The 27,758-nt window shown below is 60.3% G+C and overlaps 1 protein-coding gene across 1 annotated transcript; it reads right to left on the reverse strand.

The window, feature by feature from the left end:
* Nucleotides 1-203: 203 nt before the first annotated feature.
* SCARF2 (scavenger receptor class F member 2) lies at nt 204-27,007 on the reverse strand. Its single transcript, XM_054392585.1, is given in 13 exon segments — nt 204-1,414; nt 1,811-1,963; nt 8,837-8,958; nt 10,880-10,997; nt 11,084-11,187; nt 15,926-16,054; nt 16,571-16,789; nt 16,912-17,431; nt 17,957-18,058; nt 19,552-19,610; nt 25,918-26,229; nt 26,231-26,437; nt 27,000-27,007. Coding segments are annotated over 13 exon segments (3,264 nt in total).
* Nucleotides 27,008-27,758: the final 751 nt, after the last annotated feature.

Raw genomic sequence — 27,758 nt, forward strand, 5'->3', positions numbered from 1 at the left:
CAGCAGGGCACAGAATGGGGAGGACCAGGTCTTGCGGCGGGGAAAAGGGGATTGAGAGAGATGGAGGCTGGGGAAGTGGAAGCTTAGGGCTCTTCCAGTGCCCCCTGCCCAGTCCAGGCTTCCATGTCCGCTGGCTGTGCCAGCAAACGTCCTTCCTCCCAGTGCCCAGCTGGCCGGTGCGGGGCTGGCACCCAGCTCCCCGGTCACTGCACCGCCTGAGCGGGCACAGCGGCTGCCCTGGGCGGCTCCAGGCCGGCTTCTCGGCTCTTCTTCCTGGGAGGCTTTTTAATGGGGGTTTTCTTCACGGCTTGCTCGCTGGGCACCGCCTGCTCCTGGCTGGTGCTGCCGCTCGGCTTCTCCGCCCGCTTGGGCTCCCCGGCCGCCGGCTCGACTGCCGCGGGGATCAGTTTTTGCAGGTGGGGGGAGGTGGGCAGCAAGGGCTTGCCGGTCTTCTGCCCAGCGGCGGCTGGCGAGCGCTTGGCTTTCTGCGGAGGGGTGGGTTTCTCCCGCTGGGCACCCACGCCGTTCGCCCGGCTGCCCCCGTCCCCCTTGTTGAGGCTCTGAGTCTTTTCCTTCAGCTGGGCGGCCAGCTCGGAGGCCAGCTGCGGAGGGAGGGGCTCAGAGCGGGCTTTGCCGGCGCCGGGGCTGCGGGGAGCATCCCGGCTGTCCCCGGCGCGCCGCTCCGGCTGCTGGAAGGCTCCCATCTTGCGGAAGGCGCTCTGCACCGCCCCGTTGATGCCCTCCGTCGGTTCCAAACCGGCTTTACTCCTCTGCTTGGGCTTGGAGGGCGACTGGGGCTCCGCGCTGAGGCTGGCTTTGCCCTCCGGGCCGCCAGGCTCCTTGGGCTGCTTCTGCGCTTTCTCTTTGCCCCGCGCACCGCCCCTCTCCTCCGCCCTGCCCTGAACGCCGGCCGATGTCTCGCTCGGGCTCCTCTTCCTCTTGGCCAAGTCCTGCCCTTGCTCGGGGCTGCCGGAACGGGCAGCCGCGCGCTCCGGTGACCGACTGGGAGCCGGCAGCGAGTTGGACTGGCTGGAGCCGTACCTGCCGTGGATCCAGGAGACTTTGGGCTTTGTGGCCGGGTCCGGGGGACGAGGCTTGGTCCTTTCTGGGGATGGCGGCTTCCCGGGGCTGCGGGGGTCGGCGGCGCCCTCCTCTTCCTCCCTGGAGTGCTTGGAGTGGCGAGCGACGCGGGCGTAGAGGGCGGCGGCGGCGGCCGAGCCCGAGCCGCAGGAGGATCGTTCGCTGTCGGAGGACTTGAGCAGGGGCATCTCGCTGCTGTCAGCCGGGAAGGCTCTGACCGAGCCCGTCTCCTTCAGGAAGGTGTATTCGCCTCCTTCTTCCCCACCGGCTGGGGCCACCAGCTTGTCCCCAGGGCCGGCAGGCGTCCCCCTGTCCCTGTTGTCGCCCACGCTCTCTGTGGGAAGACGGCACAAAGGTGTCAGGCAGGGATGCGCCCCCGGGGAAAGGAAGGACTGAGGTATTGCCGCAGCAAGGTGGGACGGCATCCTACCTGCTTCCCCCCAGCACCCCAGCGTGTCCCCAGGACCCCTCGTTGCCCCTATCCCAGTCAGGGACCCCAGCACAAAGAGGGCTCTTAGAAACAACCCTGGAGCAGGAAGCACCAGAGGAAGGAGCTATGAAACTGTGTGGGAGGCCACACTGGGCACCTGCATCCCTTCCCGGCTGAGGAGCCAGAGTGACACAGTCTTACACCGCAGGGTGCAAGGGTGATGCCTCTCCATCGAGCAGGAGGTGGCCCCTGGTGGTAACCTGAAGTTGCCTGGGACAAGTGCCCCCTCCTCCTGCTCACCTTCGTGGGGCACGCAGTACACCGGCCCCTCGTCTGTGGTGTCGAAGGAGGAGAAGGAGCCGCGGGACGACCAAGATGGGGAAGGCTGCTCCACCACAGAGGGTGGCTCGATGAAGCTGCAGTTCAAGGTGTTCTCCAGGTCATGGTGGGCCACTGCAAGGCCAAGGAACTGCTGTCAGTGCCTGTTGCCCTGGGCCCTGGCAGCTTCCATGCTAGCCAGGAAGGTGGGAATGCTGCACAGCTCCTCCCTGGCCAGTGTGGTGGTGACTGCTGGGGTCATGGGCAGCAGCCCAGGTGTGGGGACAGCTCTTGCCACACATTCCTACCCACAGACAAGCACCCACAGAATGATAGAATCATAGAATTGTTAGGGTTGGAAGGGACCTCAAAGATCATCTAGTTCCAACCCCCCTGCCATGGGCAGGGACACCTCACACTACATCAGGTTGCTTACAGCCACATCCAGCCTGCCCTTAAAAACTTCCAGGGATGAGGCTTCTACCACCTCCCTGGGTAACCTGTTCCAGTGTTTCACCACCCTCATGGTGAAGAATTTCTTCCTAACATCCAGTCTGAATCTCCCCACTTCTAGATTTGCTCCATTCCCCCTGGTCCTATCATTACCTGAGACCCTAAGAAGTACCTCCCCAGCTTTCTTGTAGGCCCCCTTAAGATAGTAGAAGGCCACAATAAGGTCTCCTCAAAGTCTTCACCCATCAGTGATGGTGACAAATGGCTGTGGGCAGCAGGGCCTGTGCAAGCCTTCCATCCCCATTCCTCCCCCGCTCTCCACAGCAGGGCTTCAGTTACCCAAAGTGAGGATGAACATGGTGGAGGCATGATCCAGCCAAAACCCTGGGCCCCATGAGGACCTGGTGAGTGTCCTGGTGGTTATCCATGAGCTGCAAACCCCAACACAACCACCCCACAAAGAAAGCCTTGGCACTGTGACCATTCCCTTCCTGGGGAAAGAAATGAGCTGCCAGATTTAACTGCATGAATTCCCCCTTTAGCACCACCCCTGGTGTTTCCTCTTCCTCCCCCTTCTGCAAAAGCCAGTGGAAAAATGCTACAGAGATGCTGGCTCAGGGGAATGTCATTGCTGTTTAGAATCATGCAGTGCTTGGGGTGGAAAAGCCCTCCAAGACCATCCAGTCCAACCAACCCCCATGGCCACTAAACCACATCCACAAGTGCCATGGCCACAAATTTCCTGAACACCTCCAGGCATGGGGACTCTACCACCTCCCTGGGCAGCCTGTTCCAATCCCTGACCACACTTGCAGCAAAGAAATTTTTCCTCACCTCCAACCTAAACCTCCCCTGGCACGATTTCAGGCCATTTCCTCTCCTTCTAGGAGCTGATAGAGCCTCACTCCCCTTTCAGGTAGCTGTAGGGAGCAATAAGACCTCCCCTCAGTCTCCTTCACACTAAACATCCCCAGTTCCTCCTCACCAGCCCTGTTCTCCAGACCCTCCCCCAGTTTTGTTGCCCTTCTCTGTTCCTAACTGTGCCCCTTTCAACCCCTCTGCCAGCTCTTTCCATCCTGAAGAAGCTGCAGAGAAGCATCCCCCCTCATCCTGGAGCTGCTTGCCTTGCTGTGGGGACACCCCATAGAGAAGCTAAGAGGAAGAGAAAACCCAGGGAGGAGAAACTTCTTGTTCAAAGGACTTTCAGTTTCCATGGTTAAGAACCCAAAACTACAGAAGGTGAGCAGTGAAAGGCTGAGAAGTGGCAGTTGTCTGTGCCAGGAGGTTTTGCTGTTTGATTGTTTTGAAGGCTTTTTGCTGGCTAAGTTCATGTCCCAGCCCACCCCATGGGGATTCCCCAGGTGCCCACAGATTCAGCACTGCCCTCAGGTATGGCAGCACCTAGCTGGGTGGAGGGGGCTCAGACCTCCCAGAGAGCTGGGCACCACCAGATTGTTCCTGTGCCCTGGGATGGTGCTAAGCTGCTTCCAAGCCCAAGCAGAGCTTTGCAGCACAATCCCATGGCAAAGGCAGGATCCCCCTGCACCACACATGGGTATTTCCAGGTCTCCACAACCTGTCCTGCATGTCCCAACCATCCTGGAGTGACAGGACGAGGGGCAAGGGATTGAAGCAGGAGGAGGGCAGACTGAGACTGGAGATAAGGAGGAAATTCTTGAGAGTGAAGGTGGGGAGACACTGGAACAGGTTGCCCAGGGAAGTTGTGGCTGCTTCCTCCCTGGAGGTGTTCAAGGCCAGGCTGGATGAGGCCTTGAGCAACCTGGGCTGGTGGGAGGTGTCCCTGCCTGTGGCAGGGGGGTTGGAACTGGATGCTCTTTAAGGTCCCTTCCAACCCATTCTATGAATCTATGAAGCCATGCTGCAATTTCCTGCTTGGACTGTCTGGTTCTTGCCCCACATCCCTGTCTGCCAACAAAAACAACCCCAGGTGTGGGTGGGGGGATGCCCAGCAGAATGATTTTCCTTGCTTGGGGTGACGAGGCTGATGGCAGCCAGGACCCACCAGGCATGCACGGTTTGGAGAGAGGGAGGCCACATGAAGCTGTGATATTTAAAGAACAAAGGTTCTTGGAGAGGGGGGAAGCAGCACTTTAAACCTGGCTTTTCCCTTTGTAATGGAAACCAACATGGGAAAATGAAAAGCAGCCCACTGGAAGCAGATGAAGGGAGAGATGATTCCTGTGAGGGGGCGTGACAGAGTGGCTGGGACCTGGCCACAAGGCACCTCCAGGACTTGCAGGAGACCCAGGGCATGGCCAAAGGAGAAAGAAGGATGTGCAGCATTCCCAAAGCTGGGCTTGAAAGGTCCTGCATGGTCTCCTGGGATTTATCTCCCCAGGGCTTGATGGGGCTGGGAGAAGTGTGGCTGCTTCCCACAGGTCCTCTCCTACCACTGCTCCCAGGGTGCCAGCCCCAGGGTGCCAGTCCCAGCCCTGCCTGCACGGAAGCTGGTGGGTCTCAAGATGGATGAAACATCAAGGGGATGTGGGAGGGTGGCCTGAGAGCCTCTTGGCTGTCCCCTCCTGCTTATCCCAAGCTCCCTGCTGTCAATATTATGTTCAGGGCTGGTTAAGCTTCGCAGCTTGGAGGGGATAGGTGGTGGTGGGGTGCAGAAGCCCAGGTTAGCCCCAGGGCAACATGCAGCCAAGAGCCACACTGGTACCACTGATATCTCTTGGAGCAAAAGCCCTGTGAAACCTGCTCACACAGGGATGCCCAACCTCTGGCACCAGGAGGTGGCTGGCTGGGGTGCCAGCTTGTGTGCAATCCCCGGGGAGATGCTGCTGATCCAAAGCTGGTGCCAAGGCTGGACAGCAGTTTTCAAGGAGGGCACCTACGTTTCCAGGTACCCAATGGGCTTTATTGTGGCTTCAAGGCCTGCTCTCCCACATGGGCCCAAACATGATCATCCTCACCACGAGCAAGCACAGGCCCAGTGCTAGCAAATGCATGGCTTTGGAAGAGGCTCTGCAGGCTGTGACCAGCTACCAAGAATCCTCTGCTTCAGCCACCACCACCTTCACTATGACATCCCCACAGGGTCCTGAGCACCACCAGTGCTGACTTGGCACTTGGCATGGGGCATTTCAGCATCCCCTGAACCTTCTTGCCAGGGCAGGACCAACACAGGGAACAGGCAGCCTCTGCCACCGTGTACCTGTGACTGTGGCTTCCAGGCAGTGCCATCAGGGATGCAGCTTGCCTGATGGGTCCCCAGCAGGTCTCCCTTGCCCAGCACTGGGCAACGGAGGCATTGCTGGGACTGGGAGGTCATAGAATCATAGAATTGTTAGGGTTGGAAGGGACCTCAAGGCTCAGCCAGTTCCAAGCCCCTGCCATGGGCAGGGACACCTCACACTACAGCAGGTTGCTCACAGCCACATCCAGCCTGGCTGCAAAGACCTCCAGGGATGAGGCTTCCACCACCTCCCTGAGCAACCTGTGCCAGTGTCTCACCACCCTCATGGGGAAGAATTTTTTCCTAACACCCAATCTGAATCTACCCATTTCTACCTTTGCTCCATTCCTCCCAGTCCTATCACTCCCTGACACCCTCAAAAGTCCCTCCCCAGCTTTTCTGTAGGACCCCTTAAGATATTGGAAAGCCACAAGAAGGTCTCCTCAGAGCCTTCTCTTCTCCAGACTGAATAGCCCCAACTCTCTCAGTCTGTCTCCAGAGCAAAGCAGCTCCAGCCCTCTGCTCATCCTCATGGCCCTTCTCTGGACACCTTCCAGCACCTCCAGATCCCTCTTGGAACAGAGATGCCAAAATCCACACCAGTTCCACCATGCAGGACAACACCAAGAACACAAGGCAAGCCCTGGCCAAAGCCTTTCCCTCCAGTGAAATAAGAGCCCCCAGCCCCACAGCTAGGGACAGTCCCAACCCTGCTGGTACCTGGGATCATCCTGAGCATCCCTCTGGCACAACAGCCTTTCCTAGAGCTGCTGCCACCCTGCGTACACAGAGCAGCTGGGTGGGTGCCAGCTGCCCCTGGGCCAGTGTGGGGAAGGTACAGGCAGCCCCCTTGCCCTTGCCACACTCTGGCACCCTCTGTGCTCCCCCAAGCCCTGCTGGGCCCCTTCCACACACACGAGCCTCTGCTGTTGGCTGTTATCCTTGCAGCAGGAATGTTCATCTGGCCCCAGGGCACGTGGCACAGGGGCAGGGCTTTGCCATGTCCCATGCAGTGAGGACTCTTCCCTCCTGCTTTGATTAGGTTGTGGAGGCTCCTTCTCTGGATCCAGACTTTCAAGCCCCATCTGGATGTGTTCCTGTGTGACCTGTGCTGGATTCTATGGTCCTGCTCTGGCAGGGGGCTTGGACTCGATGACCTTCAGAGGTCCTTTCCAACCCCTAACATGCTGTGATGCTGTGATGCTGTGATGCTGTGATGCTGTGATGCTGAAGCTCAGGCATGGTGTGCCAAGATGGGGGTCACCTTCCTGCCCTACCTCTGCATCCCGCACAGAATGGGGGATCTGGCCTCATGCCGAGCTCCTGTACACCACAATGGGGCTGCTCAGAGCATCCCACCATCATCTTGATGCCCAGGGAGGTGCTGGCCTTGGGAAGCAGGGCACAGGGCTGAGCCCCAGGCCAGCAGAGAGTGGGGAGTGCTGCCTTCCCCCTGGGTTTATCCATCGAGGTCCTCTCCAAGGCAGCTCCTCGTAGCAGGACAAGCATGGGCAGGGCTCAGAGCGTGTGGGGACTGTGTCTCCCAGCTACACAGATGCAAGGAGTCTCCAAGCACAGCAACAGCTCTAGGACAGGGGCTTTGCCAGGTGCAAGCATGCCCCTACAAGCCCACTCTTTGCCCAGGCAGTGTGGGGAGCTCACCCACTCTTCGCCCCTCCACCCTCTGCTCCGCTGTGCTCAGTGGGGATGAGCAGGCTGTAGGCAGAGCCAGGGCAGGCTTAGCTCAGGACCAAAAGGGCAAATGAGGTATTCTGGTGTCTTGACAGGGACTGTTCCCCTACCCGGGGAACCTAAACCCCTCACAGAGCAGTTCAGCAGAGCTCCAGGCACTAGGTGCCCCACCCTTGCCAACACCAAGGAGCTGCAGACTGAGAAAGGGCTGAGGCAGCTCACACCAAGTACTGAGGTGGTCCAGGGGACCCTGCTCTGTGTTTGGGGCTGGAAAGGGTATTGTGATGACACTGATGAGGGGACAGAGAGTCTGCTCAGCAAGTTTGCTGATGATACCAAACTGTGAGGCTTGGCTGAGACACCTGAAGGCTGTGAGGCCATTCAGAGAAACCTGGAGAGAGAGCTGGGCAGAGAGGAACCTAATGAGGGTCAAGAAGGAGAAGTGCAGAGTCTTGCATCTGGGGAGGAAGAATAAACTGCCCCAGGACAGGTTAGGAGGGGATCTGCTGGAGAGCAGCCCTGTGGAGAAGGACCTGGCAGTGCTGGGGGGTACCAAGTTCTGCATGGGTCAGCAATGTGCCCTGGTGGCCAAGAGGCCAATGGCATCCTGGGGGGCATTCAGAGGAGTGTGGCCAGCAGAGCCAGGGAGCTTCTCCTCCCCCTCTACTCTGCCCTGCTGAGACCTCACCTGGAATATTGCATCCAGTTCTGGGCTCCCCAGTTCAGGAGGGACAGGGACCTGCTGCAGAGAGTCCAAGAGAGGCTCCCAGGATGCTTGAGGGACTGGAGCAGTGCCCTGTGAGGAGAGGCTGAGAGCCCTGGGGCTGCTTAGTCTGGAGAAGAGAAGACTGAGAGGGGATTGAAGAAATGTTTCTAAAGAGCTGAGGGCTGGGGGGCAAGAGGCAGGGGCCAGGCTCTGCTCACTTGCCCCCTGGGATAGGACAAGGGGCAATGGAGAGAAAGTGCAGTACAGGAGGTTCCACCTCAACAGGAGGAGGAACTTCTTCCCTGGGAGGCTCCCAGAGCACTGGAACAGGCTGCCCAGAGAGGTTGTGGAGTCTCCTTCTGTGGAGACCTTCCAGCCCCCTCTGGATGCATTCCTGTGTGACCTGTGCTGGATTCTATGGTCCTGCTCTGGCAGGGGGGTTGGACTCAATGACCTTCCTTCCAACCCCTAACATCCTATGAGCCTGTGAGCAGCTTCTGGGTAGTTTGGTGCCCACCAGAGCTGCCAGCATGCTGCAGATCCATCCAGGTCCTGCACCACCCTGCCTGTCCCAGCATGGAAGGTTGGGTTGGTTCTTCTGACACCCAGAGTCTGGTTGCTTTGGGATGTATTTTGTGTGCACAAGCCCTTGATTGCTTGTGGGTTGGTGCCTGTTTATGTACGTCCCACCACCTTGGTGACACTGCCAGGGAGGTCAATTTAATGGTGTGGGGGCAAATTGAGGTTCAAAAGGCCAAGTGTAAGGTCTTGCATCTCCTGCAACCCTCAATATCGATCCAGGCTGGGGGATGATGAGATGGAGAGCAGCCCTGCAGGGAAGGACCTTCGGAGGTCCCTTCCTTCCAACCCCTAACATCCTGTCACCCTGTGATCACCTGCCCTGTCAGGATTAGAGCCCCCAGATCCTGGCCCTCCTTCCCCAAGCCCAGCACCTTACCCACAACCTTGGGTAGCTTCTGGCGGCGCAGGGGGATGCGTGGCAGCTTCATGCCAATGCGGCTGAACCGCCCACACAGGCATCTGGGAGGCTTCTTGGCTGCTGCTGGGTCCTGGCTGGAGCTGCAAGTGGAGGTGACAGCCCCATCAGAGAGGCACTGGCCCCCTGCCCTGCTGTGGGGGACGGGGGGACAGGCCTGAGAGTCAGCACCTCAGGGATGCTGTGAAAGCAAAGGGGTTTTGGGACAGGTGGGGCAGCGCCAAATCAAGGAGGTGTCCATGGCACAGAGGGCCTGGGACCTGCTGCCAGCCCTGGGCACCAGGTCAGAGCAGTGCCAAGGGGTAGTGGCAAGGTCAGATCCAGCCATGGCTGTTGGGAGCACTGCTCCGAAACAGCCACAAACACCCAACTGAGCCCAGGAATCCTTGACTGAAATAAAAATCATCCCAACCCCAAAACAAACACGTGGCTTCTCTTTATTTGCTCTCTGGTTTTGAAGCCTCCTGGGGCTGAGGTTTGCAGCAATTATCTGCAGCCACAGCAGTGAGCAGCTCCCTGTGCTGATGCCAGGCAAACTGTGATGTGCTACTCCCTTGGATCCTGGCTTCAGTTTTGTGCCCCTCAAACCAAGAGGGACACTGAGGGGCTGGAGCAGGTCCAGGGAAGGGAAACAAAACTGGGGAAGGGCCTGGAGAACAGGGCTGGGGAGGAGCAGCTGAGGGAGCTGGGGATGTTCAGTCTGGAGAAGAGGAGGCTGAGACAAGACCTCATGGTTCTCTACAGCTCCCTGAAAGGAGGCTGGAGCCAGGTGGGGGTTGGGCTCTTCTCCCTGGTCTCAGGTGCTAGAAGGAGAAGAAATGGTCTGGAATTGTGCCAGGGGAGGTTCAGGTTAGAGAGGAGGAAAAATTTCTTTGCTGCAAGAGTGGTCAGGGATTGGAACAGGCTGCCCAAGGATGGAGTCCCCATGCCTGGCAGTGTTCAGGAAATTTGTGGCCACGGCACTTATGGCCATCGTTTTGGTGGCCATGGTGGTGTTGGGTTGCTGGTTGGCCTGCATGATCTCAGAGGCCTTTTCCAAGCCAAACAATTCTGTGATTCTATGCCCACTGCCACCACAGTCCCTCGGGATGCTCTGGCAAGGGCCTGCTGCTGGGACCCAGCTCTCTGGGGACACTGCAGAGGCCCAGGAGTTTCAGCACCTCCCCTCTGGCTGTAGCACAGCCCAGCAGTCAGGGCTGCTGCCTCCCTGCTTCTCTCTGCAGGGTAAGGACACCCCAGGCTCTCCCAGCCACGTGTGCCAGGCTGGGATCAAGCTGGCAGGACCGCAAGGGAAGGCTTCTGGAAAATTCCTCTGCAGCAGCTGGCAGCATGAGGGAAGGCTTCCTCTTCAGCCAGAAGAGCTCCCGGGGCTGTTGAGCCCTTGCTGAACAGTGCCAGCCCTCCCCTCGCTGCAGTGGGGCTCTCTCCATCCTTCCACAGCAGAGGTGCTGCCAAAATACTGCCAGCATCCCAACCCTGCCTCGGGAATTTGTCCCCCCGTGCCCCAGTCACCCTTATGCAGGACACCTGGCAGTGCTGCAGCCCATGCCCCCCCCCCTCCCTCCCCAGGTCCCACCCCATGGCCCAGGGGTTTGTTCTGGGGGTCTTGTCATACCTTGATGCCCTTACTGTGTTTTAGGATTCCCTGTGCAGATCATCTCCAGCCCCCTGGAGACTGGATGAGTCTCTCTCATGAAGTGATGGCTCACAAGAGGGAAAAGGGGGAAGGCGGTCCCCAGGCAAGGCTCATCCCGAGCCCCCCCCCCCCCCATCAGCCCCCTCGGTCGTGTACTGCCCTGAGGATTGCAGTGAGACCTGCTCAGACCCCGGGGACCTGACGGTGCCAGTCAGGCAGGGCTGCTCTGCCTGGTTCCCCAGGGTGGCCTCTGCGTTCCCTTACTGGTCCCAGCCCTGCAGCGGTTCTGGATGTCCCTCGCTGTCCTCAGACCCACAGGTGCCCCCCGCCCTCTGCCTGGCAAGAGCTTGCCCGGCCCTGTCACTCACCCGCGGGCTTCGTCCTTCTTGCGGCAGAGGCAGCAGCAGCATAGCAGCGACAGCAGGAGAGTGAGCAACAGCGCCAAGAGTGCTCCCGCCCCGATCACCCCCATCCGCTGGTTGGCTTCTGCAAAGGCAAAGCAGGCGGTCAGACCCGCTGGCAGCCCTGTGGCAGGCCCTGGCAGCCCGGCCCGTTCCCCTCCGGGCACTCACCCATGTGGCAGGCGCCCGTCAGGGGGTCGCAGGCACCGTCGTGGCAGCTGCAGGCTTCGGCGCAGTTGGCTCCGTAGCGGCCGGGCGGGCAGGTCAGGTTACAGCTGGGGGGAGGGATGGGCTGAGTCGGAGGGCACCCGCAGGCTGCTGCTCCTTCCCAGACCCTCCGCCCTCCAGGGAACAGTGAGGTACAATTCTTCAGGCTACTCCGACCCAGCGGGACTCCCTCATCCCCAGGGAGCAGGAGGACATTGCAGCTCAGAGGCTGCTGCTGCTCCCTGCACAGGGCTTTGCTATTACAGAAATCACAGAATTAACCAGGTTGGAAGAGACCTCCAAGATCATCAAGTCCAACCTATCACCCAACCCTATCAAAGTGCCTCATTCAGGCTCTTCTTAAACACCTCCAGGGATCCTGACCCCACCACCTCCCTGGCCAGCCCAATCCAATCACTCTTCTAAGCTCAAGTCTAAACTTCCCCCTGCACAGTTTGAGACTGTCCTCTTGTTCTGCTCCTGGTTGCCTGGGACAACCAGGAACAGCAATTAGGAAAAGTCATTAGCCCAGCAGCTTGCAGCTGGGGACACCTCAGTGGTACACAAGCGATGCCCAGCGCAGCATGGCAGGGATGTGGCTGTGGCACCCCCAAGGCCTCCCAATGCCCAGAGGCCACGAGCTGGGAAGGTGCCCACATTGATTTTAATTTGATTTCTTTGGCCTCCAAGAAAGTAAAAAATGGAGCGGACCTGAAGCATCTCCTCTGTCAGAGCAGACCCTCCTGGTGTGCTAAGCCTGACATCGAATCACAGGATCAGAGAAGGCACTGGGTTGGAAGGGACCCTCCAAGGGCATCCTGGCCAACGCCCCTGCAGGCAGCAGGGACACCTCCAGCTAGAGCAGGCTGCACAGGGACACAGCAAGGCTGAGCTTGGATGTCTCCAGGGATGGGGCCTCAAGCACAGCCCTGGGCAGCCTGTTCCAGTGTCTCCCCAGCCTCACTGTGCACAACTTCCTCCTCATGTCCAACCTCAATCTGCCTGCTCCAGTTCCAAACCATTGCCTCTCTCCTATCCCCACAGCCCCTTCTGAACAGTCCCTCCCCAGCCTTCCTGCAGGTCTCCTTCAGATCTTGAAATGCAGCTCTGAGGTCTCCCTGGAGCCTTCTCCTCTCCAGCCTGAACAGCCCCAACTCTCCCAGCCTGTCCCCACAGCAGAGGTTCTCCAGCCCTCTGATCATCTCTGTGGCCTCCTCTGGACCCTCTCCATCAGGTCCATGTCTCTCTGCTGTTGGGGGTCCCACAGCTGGACAAAGCCCTGCAGGTGAGGTCTCAGCAGAGCAGAGCAGAGGGGCAGGATCTCCTCTCTCCAGCTCTGGCCATGCTGCTTTGGATGCAGCCCAGGCTGCCATTGGCCTTCTGGGCTGCCAGTGCACATTGCTGGCTCCTGGCCAGCTTCTCTCCCACCAGCACCCCCAAGTCCTTCCCTCAGGGCTGCTCTCCATCTCATCATCCCCCAGCCTGGATCGATATTGAGGGTTGCAGGAGATGCAAGACCTTACACTTGGCCTTTTGAACCTCAATTTGCCCCCACACCATTAAATTGACCTCCCTGGCAGTGTCACCAAGGTGGTGGGACATACATAAACAGGCACCAACCCACAAGCAATCAAGGGCTTGTGCACACAAAATACATCCCAAAGCAACCAGACTCTGGGTGTCAGAAGAACCAACCCAACCTTCCATGCTGGGGCAGGCAGGGTGGTGCAGGACCTGGATGGATCTGCAGCATGCTGGCAGCTCTGGTGGGCACCAAATTACCCAGAAGCTGCTCACAGGCTCATAGGATGTTAGGGGTTGGAAGGAAGGTCATTGAGTCCAACCCCCCTGCCAGAGCAGATCCAGAGAATCCAGCACAGGTCACACAGGAATGCATCCAGAGGGGGCTGGAAAGTCTCCACAGAAGGAGACTCCACAACCTCTCTGGGCAGCCTGTTCCAGTGCTCTGGGAGCCTCCCAGGGAAGAAGTTCCTCCTCCTGTTGAGGTGGAACCTCCTGTGCTGCACTTTCTCTCCATTGCCCCTTGTCCTATCCCAGGGGGCAAGTGAGCAGAGCCTGGCCCCTGCCTCTTGCCCCCCAGCCCTCAGCTCTTTAGAAACATTTCTTCAATCCCCTCTCAGTCTTCTCTTCTCCAGACTAAGCAGCCCCAGGGCTCTCAGCCTCTCCTCACAGGGCACTGCTCCAGTCCCTCAAGCATCCTGGGAGCCTCTCTTGGACTCTCTGCAGCAGATCCCTGTCCCTCCTGAACTGGGGAGCCCAGAACTGGATGCAATATTCCAGGTGAGGTCTCAGCAGGGCAGAGTAGAGGGGGAGGAGAAGCTCCCTGGCTCTGCTGGCCACACTCCTCTGAATGCCCCCCAGGATGCCATTGGCCTCTTGGCCACCAGGGCACATTGCTGACCCATGCAGAACTTGGTACCCCCCAGCACTCCCAGGTCCTTCTCCACAGGGCTGCTCTCCAGCAGATCCCCTCCTAACCTGTCCTGGGGCAGTTTATTCTTCCTCCCCAGATGCAGGACTCTGCACTTCTCCTTCTTGACCCTCATTAGGTTCCTCTCTGCCCAGCTCTCAGCCTGTCCAGGTCTCTCTGAATGGCCTCACAGTCTTCAGGCCAATCAGCAGCAGCCTGAGCAGAGCAGCTGCAGCTGTGAAGAGCCAGCAGGCTCTAGCCCAAAGCTGCTCTCCTGGGCCCACAGCTGTCCCCAGCAGTTGGCACCGTGCCCAGGGCTGGCTCAGCCCATTTCATGCTCCGGTGACTTTCAAGGTGCCGCTGCCGATCCTCGTGCCCAGCACACCCCCTGTGCCAGCCGGGACACACGCCGAGCCCTGCTGCTCCCTGCAGCAGGATGGCAGCTGGGATGTCCTCTGGGCAACCCAAACCTCCTCACCCCACGGTTTAGATCCAGATCTTTGCCCCAGGCTGAAATTTTGGAAGAGTGGAGGAGGCTGAGTTTTCCCAAGAGGATCCAGGCACATCTGGGAGTACTGAGGGGCGGATAAGGGCTTTGGGCACCCCACAGATGCTTCAGCAGCTTCTCCTTTATCATTGGGGAGGGACTTTCCATGAGGTTGTCTAGAGACAGGCCAAGGGGGAATGATTTGAAGCTGAGGGAGAGCAGGGTTAGAGTGGAGCTTCTTCAGTAGGAGGCTGGTGAGACTCTGGCATGGGTTGCCCAGGGAGGCTGTGGATGCCTCCTCTCTGGGGGGTGTTCAAGGCCAGGCTGGATGAGGCCTTGAGCACCCAAGTCTAGTTGAGAGGTGTCCCTTTGAACCTAAGCCAGCCTAGAATTCTATGATCCTCCTGGTGCAGAGCTGAGAGGACAACCCCTGCATGGTGAGGACATCCCCAGCATGCTGAGGGGCCTGAAGCATCTCTGTGAGGAGCAAAGGCTGAGAGCCCTGGGGCTGTTGAGCCTGGAGAAGAGCAGCCCCAGAGGGGAGCTGAGCAATGCTCAGCAGGAGATAAAGGAGCTGTGGGGCGCAAGAGGCTGGGGCTGGACTCTTGGCAGTGGGGGCTGGCAACAGGACAAGGGGCAATGGGCACAAACTGGAACCCAGAAGGAGAAACATATTTGGTGTGAGGGTGCTGGAGGCCTGGAGCAGGCTGACAGAGAGGTTGTGGAGTCTCTTTCTCTTGAGAGCTTCCAACCCCACCCCAGCCATTGTGATGCTGGGCAAGCTGCTGTGGGTGCCCTGCTTTTGGGGGCAGGTGGGGGGGTGGGTGTTGGACTGGATGAGCTCGAGAGGTCCCTTCCAACCTCCACCATGCCTGGCAGGACCTGGGGGAGCTGCCTGTGTGCTCCAGCTGGGTGGGAAATGCTTTTCCTCACCTTTGCAAACAGCAGTTCAGACCCACACTGGAATAACACCTGGGGATGTGAGTAGGAAGCTGATGATCCTTGTGCCCCCTCCTTGGACAGGAGGAAAGGGGGAGGCCTGGCTGGCAGCAGGGGCACCTGGCAGATGCCATGCCCATGAGACAATTTGCTGTGCAAGGATGTGGCTTTCTCCCTCCTTTCAGGTAAAACTCCACACTGCACTTCAAAAAAGTAAACCCAGCAAACCCTGGTTTGTTGATGGCGTTTGTGTTTGCCAGAGAGGCAGTTCACAGAAAATGGAACTGCTGAGGCTGGAAGAGACTTTTGAGCTCACCAAGTCCAACAACTCCCCCAGAGCTCCCAGTCCCACCCCTGCTGCTGAGCCACTGCCACTAACCCAAGTCCTTCAGCACCACATCCACACAGCTTGGAAACACCTCCAGGGATGGGCACTCCACCACCTCCCTGGGCAGCCTGGGACAGAGCCTGAGAACCCTTGCTGGGAAAGAATTCTTCCTAATCCCCAACGTGAGCTTTCCCTGGCACAACTTGAGGTGCCTTCCTCTTGTGCTGTCACTTGGTGCATGTCAGAAGAGACCAACCCCCAGCTGGCTCCAGCCTCCTGTGAGGGAGGTGTGGAGAGCAATGAGGCCTCCCCTCAGCCTCCTCTTCTGCAGACTAAACAATTCCAGTTCCCTCAGCTGTTCCTCACAGGACTTCACCTTGGTTACTCTTCTTTGGTGACACCCCAAAGCAGGTGTCCATTCCCTAAAGCCCTTCCCTCCTCTCCCCCTCAGGGTCACCTTACTGCTGATGGCTCCCCCCAGCCTGTCCTTTCCCCTTGGCTCTAAAACCCATCTGAGTTACAAATGCCCACGAGCACTTCTGCCATGAGAAACATCTCAGCTGGCAATCACGCAGGACCCAAAGGAGCAGGAGGTGCCTGAGCACCCTGAGGGTCACTCACTAGGTGCCATGGGAGCCGGGGTGGCAGAGGCAGCGGCCGGTCTCGAAGTGGCACTGGCCGTTGGCGCAGTCGCTGCAGACGAAGGCACAGTTCTCCCCGTACGTCCCGTTCCGGCACTTGGTTTCACACCTGGGGAAGGAGGGAGGGAGGAAGAGCAGGTGGTTTGGAGCTCCCACAGCTCCTGAGGGCCTTTGGCACCCCCTCGGCCCTCCTGCCTGCTGTGTGTGCAGTCATCAGCCCTCTTGGGGTGCTGCAAAGCACCAGAAGTGATTCTAGGCATGGGAGTCTGTAGGGCAGCCTCCCAGCTGTGAGCACCCAGTGTGAGGCAGGGGCCCTGCAGGTTCTCTCTGACCCTGTGGCCATGCTAAGGGACTCAGCCTATCCCTGCCTTCCCCTCCTGGCTGCAGAACCTCCTAGGCATGAGAGTCTGCAGGACAGCATCCCGCAGCTCAGCACCCAGCGTTACCCAGGAGTGTAAGGCAGGGGCCCTGAAAGTTCTCTCTGACCCTGTGGCCATGTCAAGGGGCTCAGCGCATCCCTGCCTTCCCCTCCTGGCTGCAGAACCCCCTAGGCAGCCAGCCAGGAGCAGCAGGGGGGCTGGGCATCACTCTGCCCGAGCCCAGCCCAGTGCCCAGCCCCACTCACCGGTCTCCGATCCAGCCCGGATTGCAGTGGGAGCACTTCCCGTTGATGTGGTTGCAGGTGTGGCCGTCCTTGCAGGGGGGGCAAAGCTTCTCGCAGCCCTCTCCATAGAAGCCGGGCGAGCAGGGCTGGTCGCACTTGGTACCGTTCCAGCCCGGCTCGCAGGTCAGGCAGCGCCCATCTGCCACGGTGCACGGCTGCAGGCTCTTGCACTGCCCGCACCTGCAACGACCCCCGAGCGGGGCAAGCGAGTCACCCCCCGCTGCTGCCACCCCCTCCCGTCGCCAGCGACCCCGGAGTGCCACGGCGGGGCCGGCAGTGCTCCGCCCCGCCCGGCCACTCACCGCCTCCTGCATCCTTGGCCGTAGAAGCCGGCGGGGCAGGGCTCCCGGCAGTACTTGCCCCGGTAGCCCGGCTCGCAGGCGCAGGTGCCGTCCAGCGGGTTGCACTTGCCCTTATAGCACTGGCAGTAGCGGTCGCAGCGGGGGCCGAAGGTGCGCTCCCGGCACTGGCAGCGCCCCGTGAACTGCTCGCAGGGCGAGTTGTTGCAGGAGCATTGGTTGTTGCAGCCGCGGCCCCACCAGCCGGGCTGGCACAGGCAGTTGCCCGTCTGCTGGTCGCACTGGGAGTTGTGGCTGCAGTAGCAGGAGGTGGAGCACTGGGGGCCCCACCAGTTGGGCTCGCAGGCGCATTTCCCCGTCCGCTGGTCGCACTTGCCGTGCTTGCAGAGGCAGAGGCTCTCGCACTTGGGGCCCCAGCGGTTGGGGTTGCAGGTGCACTGGCCCGTCACGTCCTCGCACTGCCCGTTGGGGTGGCAGCTGCACATCTCCTTGCAGTCGGGACCCCAGAACTGCCGGGGACACTCTGTGGGCAGAGCTGTCAGCCCTGGGCACCGCCCCGTCAGACATCCCCAACGCTGGACTTCACGGAGAACCATCCCTCCCACCCCTCCCCACCTCCTCATCGTGGCAGCTGCTCATCTCCCTGCAGTCGGGACCCCAGAACTGCCGGGGACACTCCGTGGGCAGAGCTGTCAGCCCTGGGCACCGCCCCGTCAGACACCCCCAACGGCTGGACTTCAGTGGAGAACCCTCCCTCCCCACCCCCTTCTCTCTCCCCACCCCCTTCTCTCTCCCCCTCCTCATTCTCCCTACCTCCTCATCCTCCCCCACCTCCCCTTCCTCCCCTCACCGCCCCCAGTCCCAGTGGGATCTCTCAACCACAGCGTCCCCCCACTAAGCTCCCGGTACGTTGGATCTTAGAAGAGACTGCCCCCGAAAGGGACAAAGACAGAAGGATGGGCACGGGCAGAGCTCTGGAATGAGCCAACAGCCCGGGGTGACCCCGGGGAGCCCCGCCGAGGACACGCGGGTGGCCGCGGGTACTCACTGGTGTCGCAGGTGGCACCGAAGTACCCATGGCGGCAGCGGCACTCGCCAGGCCGGACACACACCTCGTTTTCCTTGCAGGTGAAGTTGCCCTCGCACACAGCTGGATGGACAGACAGACAGACAGGTGGCAGGCATGAGCACAAGCACCGCTGGGCTCCTTCCTGCTCCTTCCCAGTCCCGCGGAGCAGAAGGGGAGGGGGCATGGTGGCACTCCAGGTGCTGCTGAGTTGTGGCACTGTGGCCGCCCTGGCAAGCGGCCGAGGCAGGCTGGATAGGAGCCTTGCCAGAAAAACTGTCACCAGCCTCCTGCCCACCCCTCTCAGCTCCATCCTAGCCACCAGCCTCCCACAACCCAGCCCGGCCCAGTCCCTGGCACCAGCCGTGCCCAGGAGCAGTGTCCCTAACTCAGCTCCATATCGCTGGCAGAGGCAGCTCCAGGGAAGCACAGGGACATGAGGTGAGGAGGCTGCAGGCAGCAACGAGCACAGTCCCCCTGTCCCCTTCCCTGCTTTCCTTACAGCATCACTGCCACCCACACATCTCCAAGCCCTCTCCTGATGAGGGGACTTGGTGCTGGGGTCAGTGCCCAGAGCAGGGCAGGAGGTTGAACTGGCAGCGCTGGCAGATCCTGCGTGGCCCTGGGTGAGCCTCCTTAGCCATCAGGAGGAGAGGGAGAGCAGAACCACACCACACCACCCCTCCCCCCATCCACCTTACCTGGGAGTTCTTAGACCTACGGTGATGGATACTATAGAACCCCCTAAAATAGACAGAGTTACACAGGTTAGGAGCAGTGAGTCAAAGGGTTAGAAGCAGGTTGAAAGGGGGAAAGGAGATGGGCACAGCTGGCTGGTGGGAACATCCTCCCCCCTGCTGGTCCTGGAACACCCTGTCCTGGCTCTTCCTGCTGGCACAACAAGAGGGTCCCTGTCCTGTTCCCAGCACACAGGCACCCCGTGCATGCAGCGAGCAGTTATGGGGGGCTCATGCACGGTGGGTTAGTTGGTTACTCAATTTTTGCTGGTGGCTGCAAACAGCTGGCAAGATGGACTGGTGCACAGAGCTTCTACAGCCCTCCTGGGGCCAGCCCAGAACTGTGGGGAACAGCAGAGGAGCCCCCAAACAACCTCCTGCGTTGTGTTGTAGTGCAGAGGATGAGTGAGATCCGCCCCCCCGTGCCCAGGGAGGTTGTCCTGCCTGCAGGTTTGAGGGGCCCCCACCTGCCAGGCACCCCTCTGCCTCAGCAGCTTCTCCCCAGTGGAGCCACGACAGACATGAGCCAGGTCCTGGCAGCTTCTCCTCCACCAGCAGCTCTGGCTTGGCTCCCCACACTGCTGCAGAATCTCTTGGTCCCATCCCTGAAGCTGCACATCTGGCTGTCCTTTGGGTCTCAGAGAAGCACCTGCACCATCTAGGGAGGCAGGACAGCCTCCAGCAGCCCTGGAGCCCAGGTCAGCCAGAGGTCCTCAGGACAGGGAGTCCTTGCTGTAGGACACATTGGGGTGGCCACTGACAGCAGTGGTGAAGCCAGGAGGGCTCAGTAGAGAACAGGCAGATGAGCAGTGCCCAATGAAGCAAACCACTGGTGCTTACCTATCAAACATTCACTTCCTTGCTGCCTCCATCCTGGGCAGCACACGAGCACTGAGGAGCTGCAGGGGCAAAAACAAAACAAACCAAAACACCAGAGATGGTTACAGCCCTCAGAGAGCCCTGGTGCTTCCCAAAACCCCACCAAGAGAACTGAAGTTGGGATGGTGAGAGGTCCTGCTGTCAGCTGAACCATGGCTGGGGGCTGCTGCAGCCCCCTGGGGCAAAGGAAGCTGTTGGCTCTTTCTCTACCATGGCAGGGAGCACAGATCTGGTGGAGGAGGGGGAGCTCCTGTGGGTACTGGCTTGAGGTGCCCCACCAGCCAGCTGAGGGCAGGATCAGTTTCCCCCCATCAATCAGGAGCCATGAGACAACAAAAGTTGAGTTTCCAACTGCTATTGTCAGAAAAATTCCAAAGACTCCCAAAAGCTGGGAAAAAAACCAAACCAAACCAAACCAAAACAAAAAAGGGAAGGCTGCAAATGTCCCAGGGGATAACCAACTGCTCTGCCTCAAGGGTCTGGCAAAGCTGCCTGCTCCAGGAAGGGATGGCAGGCTGCCTGCTGCCAGATTCCTGGTTGTTTCTCTGCTCAGGAAGGTGCTGGTGTGAGTGTGGGCTGGCAGTGCCCACATCAGCAGCATCCCCCATGCTCTGCCTGCCTGCAGCCTGATGCCAGCATGCACCCTCCATGCCAGGTGCCAGCAGGAGCTGGGAGCAGGCTGGGAAGGACACAGGCAGCACCAGCAGCACCTTCAAACCCTCATGGGTGCAGGGCTGGCAAACAAATCTCCCCTCAGCTCAGCCCTGCCCTGCCTGCAACTCAAGGGACTTGCTTGGTGCTGCCTGACTGCTGCAGGAAGACTCAGCATGGCCCAAAGCCCAAGTTCACTGCTCAGTGCCCTGGGGATGGTGCCCAAAGGCAGGCTGGAACCTCTCTGCTGGGATGGCTGCAGCATAGCCAGCTCCCAGGGGGTGTTCCCCAGGTACCAGCTGGGCAATGCTAGCTGCAGGCAGCCGGGAGCCCTTGTGTGACCCTGAGTGGTGTCACCTCCAGGGAGCACCATGCACAGGATCATTAGCCATAGAATGATAGAATCACAGAATGTTAGGGGTTGGAAGGGACCTCCAGAGATCATCCAGTCCAGCTTCCCTGCCAGAGCAGGGTCATCCAGGGCAGCTCACACAGGAACACAGCCAGGTGGGCTTGAAAAGGCTCCAGAGAAGGAGACTCCACAACCTCTCTGGGAAGCCTGCTCCAGGGCTCCAGCATCCCTCACAGAAAAGAAGTTTCTCCTCATATTGAGGTGGAACTTGCTGGGTTCCTGAAGTTGAAGCACTTTTGGTGCAAGCCTGACTCCCAGACAACACTGACACAAGGTCTCAGACCCCCATCAGAGCCCTCAACCACAGATGCTCAGCTCCCTGCTGGCATGGGACAGGCAGTGACCAAGCAGGGCGACCTCACAACACTTATTCAATGCCCTCCCCTAAAAGCTGGAGGACTCACAACACTGAAGCCCAGGAATGGGGAGCACCACAGGGATCCCTTGGGCTGAGGGACTCCTGCCCATCCCTAGGGTGACCTATTCGACCTCGGGGGTCCGGCAGGCACTGCCTGGTCCCTGCTGGTGACACGGGAACGATGCTGAAGGGTCGCAAACAGCCCGAGCGGCTGCTGCAGGCAGGGACAGCCTCGGGCCGGGCCGGGGCTGGCGGCAGGGCCTGGAATGCGCTTGGGTGTTTTTTTTTTTTTCCCTTCCCCTTTTCCTCTTTCTATGTAACAAACGCAGCAGAGGAGGAGGAGACAGCGAGGAAGCATTCGCTCTAACCCAGCGAAGTCACAGGACCGCGTCTGGCTGCCAGACCGCCTCGTCCTGGGGCCGAGGAAGGAGCTGCCAGCAGCCCCCCAGCCAGATGCGGGCACTGGAAGCACTGGGGGCGGGGGGAAGGGGAGGGGAGGGGGCGCTGAAGGCAGCTCCTAGCAGTGGCCCCAGGGCGGGCAGCAGCGGCGGGGCTGAGGCGGCAGCACCGCGTCCCATTTTTCGCGGCGGACGGTGAAAAAATTGGAAAGGAGGCAGAAAAGAACCACAAAAATGATTCAAGGCCTGGAAAAAATGCCTTGCAGCTGGAGCCCAAAATAGCTCCATCTCTGCAGCCCCTGGAAGCGGTCGCAAGGCGCTGCAATGGCGGCTAGAGGGTACCCCCCACGCAGAGACCCCCAGGGCTTGAGTGGGGGTGGGGGGGCGCTCAGCTCCGGCCAAGCATGCAAGGGATGTTAACAGCAAAGTGGGGGGCGGGGAGGGGGTGGGGTGGTCAAGGACCAAACCACTTCCTCAGGGATTGGGTAAACTGGAGACAAGGTTCTTCTCTGCAAGAGGCTTCAGACAGGCCACCCCAAAACGCCAGGTCTGCTGCGTTGGGATGCTTGGGAACAGGCAGGGCAGTGGCCCTGGTGCCCTGAGCCTGCCATGGCACAGCCAAGGGCACAGGCTGTCCCAACCCGGGGTTGCTTTCACCACTCCACCCTTTAGAAACTCAGTGTTTGGTGGGTTGTTTTTTTTTCTTTCAGATGAAAACACCACAGGTTTGCAAAGAGAATCTCCTCTGCTTGCCTTGAACAGCTCATCCTGGACACTGAAAGAGGCATCACAGGGGATGCACCAAAACGCTGACGACAGGAAGCCACAAAAAACCACAGTGGCAGGAGGCTAAAACCCTTCCCCTGCTGTGAGATGGAGGAGGTCAGCAGGACCACGACCACCACCAGCCAGACCCTGGCCCACGGGGTTGGTGCTTATCTCTGCGCTGATAACTCTGATAACTAATCTCCCCTTCCCCGTGCCTGCCACCCACCTCCACACCCCTCTTGCTCAGCTCCCCTCTCACTTATCAGCAGCTTTTGACAGCAAATAAATCCTCTCCCAGTGCAAGCAGAGGCAGCTGGGATGCGGTACTGGGTAACTGATGCTGCCAGTGTGGCATAGGGACTGGCCCCTGAGCACGGCCAGCCCCAGGGAGGGGTTGGTGCTGGCCAGAGGTGACCAGTACCCATCAGGGTGCGGTGCTGGCTGTCAGAGGTGACCAGCACCCATCAGGGTGTGAGTCTTAACCATGTCTTGTGGTCTCAGCTTCTCCAAAGTGGGCTTGCTCCACGTGCCCTGGGAGTTATGGTGGACCCATTGCATGGTCAAATCCACCACAGACAGGCACAGTGCAAAGACTTTTCCCCTTTTCTTCAAAGCACTACAGTGCTGGGGGGGGGGGGTAGGGGGAGGAATAAAAAGAAGAAAGAAAAGTTGCCTCTGAGATGTGGCTGGGGCTGGATGTGGAGGAGGAGGAGGGGGTATATGGGCAGAGCCACGACCTGCAGGGACAAGCGCTCGGCACCATCATTACCCCTCCTGCCACATGGCCACATCCTGCTAACGATGTGGGGCAGCAGTAGGACCTCTGCAGATGTTCTGAGAGTTTCTATCGAGGCTGAGTGTTTTTTTTTCTTGCAGATGCATCTCCTGCATTGCTCCCTGGAGCACATCCTTTTTACTGTGGCTATGGAGAGGGGTCCCCACGCAGGCTCTTTATCTAGACTGCTGCAGAACCCCCTGAACAATGAGGAGCAATCTCACCCCCTCCCTTAAAAGCAGGAGAGAGACCCTGGGGCTTGGGTGGGAGCCACTGCTTGTGGTGACATCTCCCTGCTCTCAACCTGCTGGGCAGAGCTGCAGAGGAGCCCTGCAGGTGCACAGTGTCCCCCCAAACCTCACAGCACTGCGTCACCTTCCCCAGCCACACAGCCACCCACGGTGTTCCTCTCCCCTATGCTCCTCTGAGCATCACCCTGGTGCTGAGCTCCTTCCTTCTCCCTGTCACCCGTTCCTCAGTGCCACACAGCTCTCCCCAGGTGGCACACAGGGCTTTTGGGACCACTAGGCCAGCAGCATTCCCTACAACCGATGCCAGCTGCAGCTGCCTGACCCAAGCCTTGGGGCACAGGCAAAAGAGAGCTCCCCTGGGGCAAGCAGGAGCAGGATCGTGTGTGGAAAAGGGACTTCAGGGCAGAGTGAAAAGGAAAATGAGGGAAAACTCAAAGATGACCCAAAGAGAACGTTGGTGAGAGCAGGCCAGGGGCAGCAGGGCCCACGTGTGCAGGGCTTTGCCAGCACCCCAAAGGGCAGCTCTGGGGGAGGGTGACCCCAACTTGCAACTGAGTATAAAAGCTGCAGATTCAGGAGCAGGTTGCATGCAGCACAAACTGCTGCAACACCAAACTGCTCCTGCATAGGCCCTTTTCTTTCACCCCAAGCAGCTTCTGGCTCACTAGCCAGGTCTCAGGAGTTTCAAGGAAGGGCTGAAGCAGAATCCTCTGGAGCCCTCCGAAACCCAAAGCTGGCACCTCTGATGGATGTCCACCTGTGCCAAGAGCCACATGGCCAAGAGTCCAACCATCAGCTTTATCAAGCTTGGGTGGAGGACACTGGGACCTCCTCCTCAAGCCACCCCCAGCCCAGTGGTCCCTGTCCCCAGGTCCTGCAGCACCTGTGCTGGGTTCTTGGGGCCACCAAGGTGAATTTGGATGGTGACACCTGGGGTGTCCTCCAGAGAGGAACAGCACAATAAAGACAAAGGTGTGGGTGGGGAAGGAAGAAGGGTCTGCAGAAGGGTGAGGGGTGGAAAATGATGCCCACATCACCTCAGCAGCCTCCTAGGGACTGTCTCATCCCACCTTGCCTGGCTCCTAGGCTGCCTTCAGGACCCACTCAGCACAGAAGGATGGACAGCACCCACCTGCCCATCCTGTGCACCCTGCCCTGCTTGCCAGCCAGTGTTCCTGTGCACCCCAGGGCACTGATGGGTGGGCACAAGGAGCTGGTCTGAGCCCTGTAGTGCTGGGTACAGCATCTCCCCTCACCTCCATCCAGCAGATGGGTGGTATCCCTGTGCAAGGGAGAGCCCCCAGGCACCCCATTCCCAGCACGTGGGGTGGGATACACCCCCAACAAGGGTGGGGGACACTGCTCACATCCCCTCTGCCACCCTGGGTCGTGGTGGCAATTTTGCTGGGAACTGAGTCCGGTAGATCATCGGCAGCCAGGGAGGGTCCACTCCCCTCATCCTCCCCTGGCGAGCAACAGCAGGGCCGGGAGCCGCGGGTGCTCTGGTTCCTGAAAAATCTCCTTAGGAAAGCCAGGCTGTAATTTGAGGAGGGGGCACCAGCGCCCCGCGGCCCGGCTGAATGGAGCCTTTATGCGGCCCCTCTGGCTCGCAGCACATGTTTTCTTTGTGGACTCGCCTGACCTCACGGTGCGATGTAAAGGTGCATTTATGGCTTGGGCCCCCCAGCAAGGGCCGGGGCTCAGCTCTCCCGGCCGGGCGGGAGCGGCTGCGGGCTCGCTGCCACCCGGGCTGGAGCCAGCCTGGAGAAGTGCCCGGCCAGCACCAAACCCAGCGCTGCGGTGAAGCGCTCGGCCCGAGGTGATGCCCTGCTCCACACTGCACACAGGGCGCTGGGAGCACGGAAAAGGCGGTGCTAGCTCCCACGGTTTCGTCCCCGGCCGGGCAGGCACGATGTGACCCCAGGACACAGACAGGCAATGCCAGCACCCACTTTCTGAAGCCAAGCCCGAGGGTCAGGGAGCTGCCAACTCCATCATCCCAAGCATCCCGGGGCATCTCCACCAGGATACCCAGAGCATCCTGCATCCTGCCAACCCAGGGGGTGCAGGACCGGCCCCTCCCAGTGCAACCCGATCCCCGGAGGCACCCAGGACCGGCTGCCCACAACGGAACTGGCTCCCGGAATGCAGGATTGGTCCCCTCACAGCACCGATTCGATCCTCAAAGACCATTCACCGATTCGAGCACCAAAGACCAGCTCCCCCCGGCGGAACCGGCCCCGGGGGCATCCAGGAGCGGTCCTGGGGGCATCTTGGACCCTCTCCCCGCAACATCCTCACCCTGTGGTGTGCAGGACCGGCCCCGGGTCGCTCAGGACCGACTCCCCGCAGCAGGACTGACCCATGGGCAGCGGCAGAACCGGCCCCGGTCTGCCCAAGGACCAGGTCCCCGCTTAAAGCCCAACGATCAGGATCTGCCCAACGGCCCCCCCGCTCTCGGCCCCGTTCGGGCTGAGCTCCTCGTCGTTCCTCGGTGCCTTGCTCCCCCCACCGCAGCCCCGCACAAGTCGACTTTGTCTGGGACGGCGACCAGAGGAGCGGCTCGGGAGCGGAGAGAGGGAGGAGCAGGGACCCGGTCCTGATCCCCTGGTCCCGCCGCATCCCTCCGCACCCTGGGCCCCGATCCGCGGGGTCGGGGGGTCCCGTCCCGTCCCGTCCCGCCCCGCCACACCTGCCCGCCCCGCCGCTCCTACCCGCCGGCCCTGCAGACGTTCCTGCCGCGGGGGCTCAGATCCTGCGCGGCTCCGCGGCTCGGCAGCAGCAGCAGCGGCAGCGGCAGCAGCAGCGGCAGCAGCAGCGAGGCTCCGGCCCGGGCGCGGCGGGGCGGGCGCAGCCCAGGGGCCGCCATGGCCATCGGAGCGGCGGGGCCCGGCCTGACCCGGCCCATCCCATGCGGGGCCGGGCGCTCTGCCCTCGCACCCCCGCCCGCCGCTGCTCCGCCGTGCCCGGTGCCCGCCCTGCCCCGGCCGCTGCTCGGCGGGCGGAAGCCGCAGTGCGAGCTCCGCCGCCGCCTCCCCCGCGCCCCTCTCGGCAGCGGCGGGAGGGGCCCCGCCGCCAGCCAGGAAATTCCGCATTGGTTCCCCTGACGCCGGGCCAGGCTCCGGGGGCCGCCGACCACCGCCTCCCCACCGCGGGGAACCCGCCGCCCCGACGGCCCCGACCGGCGCGGGAGTCTCCGCCGGTGAGGCGGCCGCGGAGAGAGTGGTGGAGGCTCTGCCGAGTGTTCCCAGTCACGGCCGAATCCTGGCTTCCAGTTCAGCCCGGGGGTCCAGTAGCTCCCGGGTGCCCGGGAGTCCTGGGAGTCCAACGGCTCTCGGGGTCTGGGGTGCCCCCAGGGCCCGGCAGCACCAGGGGTAGGTTATCATGCTGCTTTGGAGGCTCCGGGAGCCCCGGGGATCCTTCAGCTCCAGGAAATCAACAGCCCCGGGTGACAAAGAACACCAGGGTCTGACTGCCCCCCTGGTCTGGCAGCTCCAGGTCCCTGGGAGTCTCGCAGCTCCAGGTCCCAGCTGTGCCAGACGTGCAACCGCTTCAGAATCTGTCTGACCTGGGGATCCAGCAGCTCCAAGGCTCCCACAGCCCTGGGTGCAAGAGCCCTGAGGTCCAGCTGTCCTGGGGATCCTGCAGCCTCAGATATGTGACAGGACTGGGATGTGGCTGTGTTAGGGGTCCAGTGGGCCCAGGTGCCCGACAGCCACGGTATCTGGCTGTCCTGGAGGTCTGGTAGCCCCAGGTATGTGACAGCTCCAAGGTCCAGCTGTCCTGGGGATCTTGCATCTCCATGTGTCCAGCAGTCCCAAGTGTCTGTCTCTCAGCCCCTGAACCAGTCATGCAAGAACTGATGGGAGCCAAGATGTGCCTGCAGTGGCAGAGCCAAGGGACCATAACCCTGAGCAGGAACAGAAGGGCTTCAGGAGAGCTGATGGTAAAGCCACCATAAGGACACAGCTGGGCATTGGGGACACACACTGGGCACCTGCAGTGGTCTCACACCTCTAGAGCCCAGTGGGGGCAGCGTGGTCAATGAGCTTCTGCTGGCTGACTGTACAGCAATACTGAATGGGCAAAGGGCTTCCTCAGCCACCACCCTGTGCCAGCTGGCTCTTCAGCTTTGTGGTCACTGCAAGAGGTGGCTCAAGCTTGCCTGAGCTCTAAGAGTATCACAGAACCACAGCAATGCCCAGATTGGAAAAGACCTTTAAGATCACTGAGTCAACATGAGGAGGAACTTCTTCACTGTGAGGGTCACAGAGCACTGGAACAGGCTGCCCAGGGAGGTGGTGGAGTCTCCTTCTCTGCAGACTTTCAAGACCCATCTGGATGTGTTCCTGTGTGACTTGTGTTAGATTCTATGGTCCTTGTTCTGGCAGGGGGGTTGGACTTGGTGATCTTTGAAGGCCCCTTCCAACCCCTATGATTCTATGAGTCCAATCATTAGCCTAACACTGACAAGACCTCAGCTAAACCATATCCCTAAGCTCTACATCTACACAACTCTTAAACCCCTCCAGGGATGGTGACTCCACCACCCCCT

This window comes from Indicator indicator, chromosome 26 (genome assembly GCF_027791375.1).
Source record: "Indicator indicator isolate 239-I01 chromosome 26, UM_Iind_1.1, whole genome shotgun sequence".
NCBI lineage: Eukaryota > Metazoa > Chordata > Aves > Piciformes > Indicatoridae > Indicator > Indicator indicator.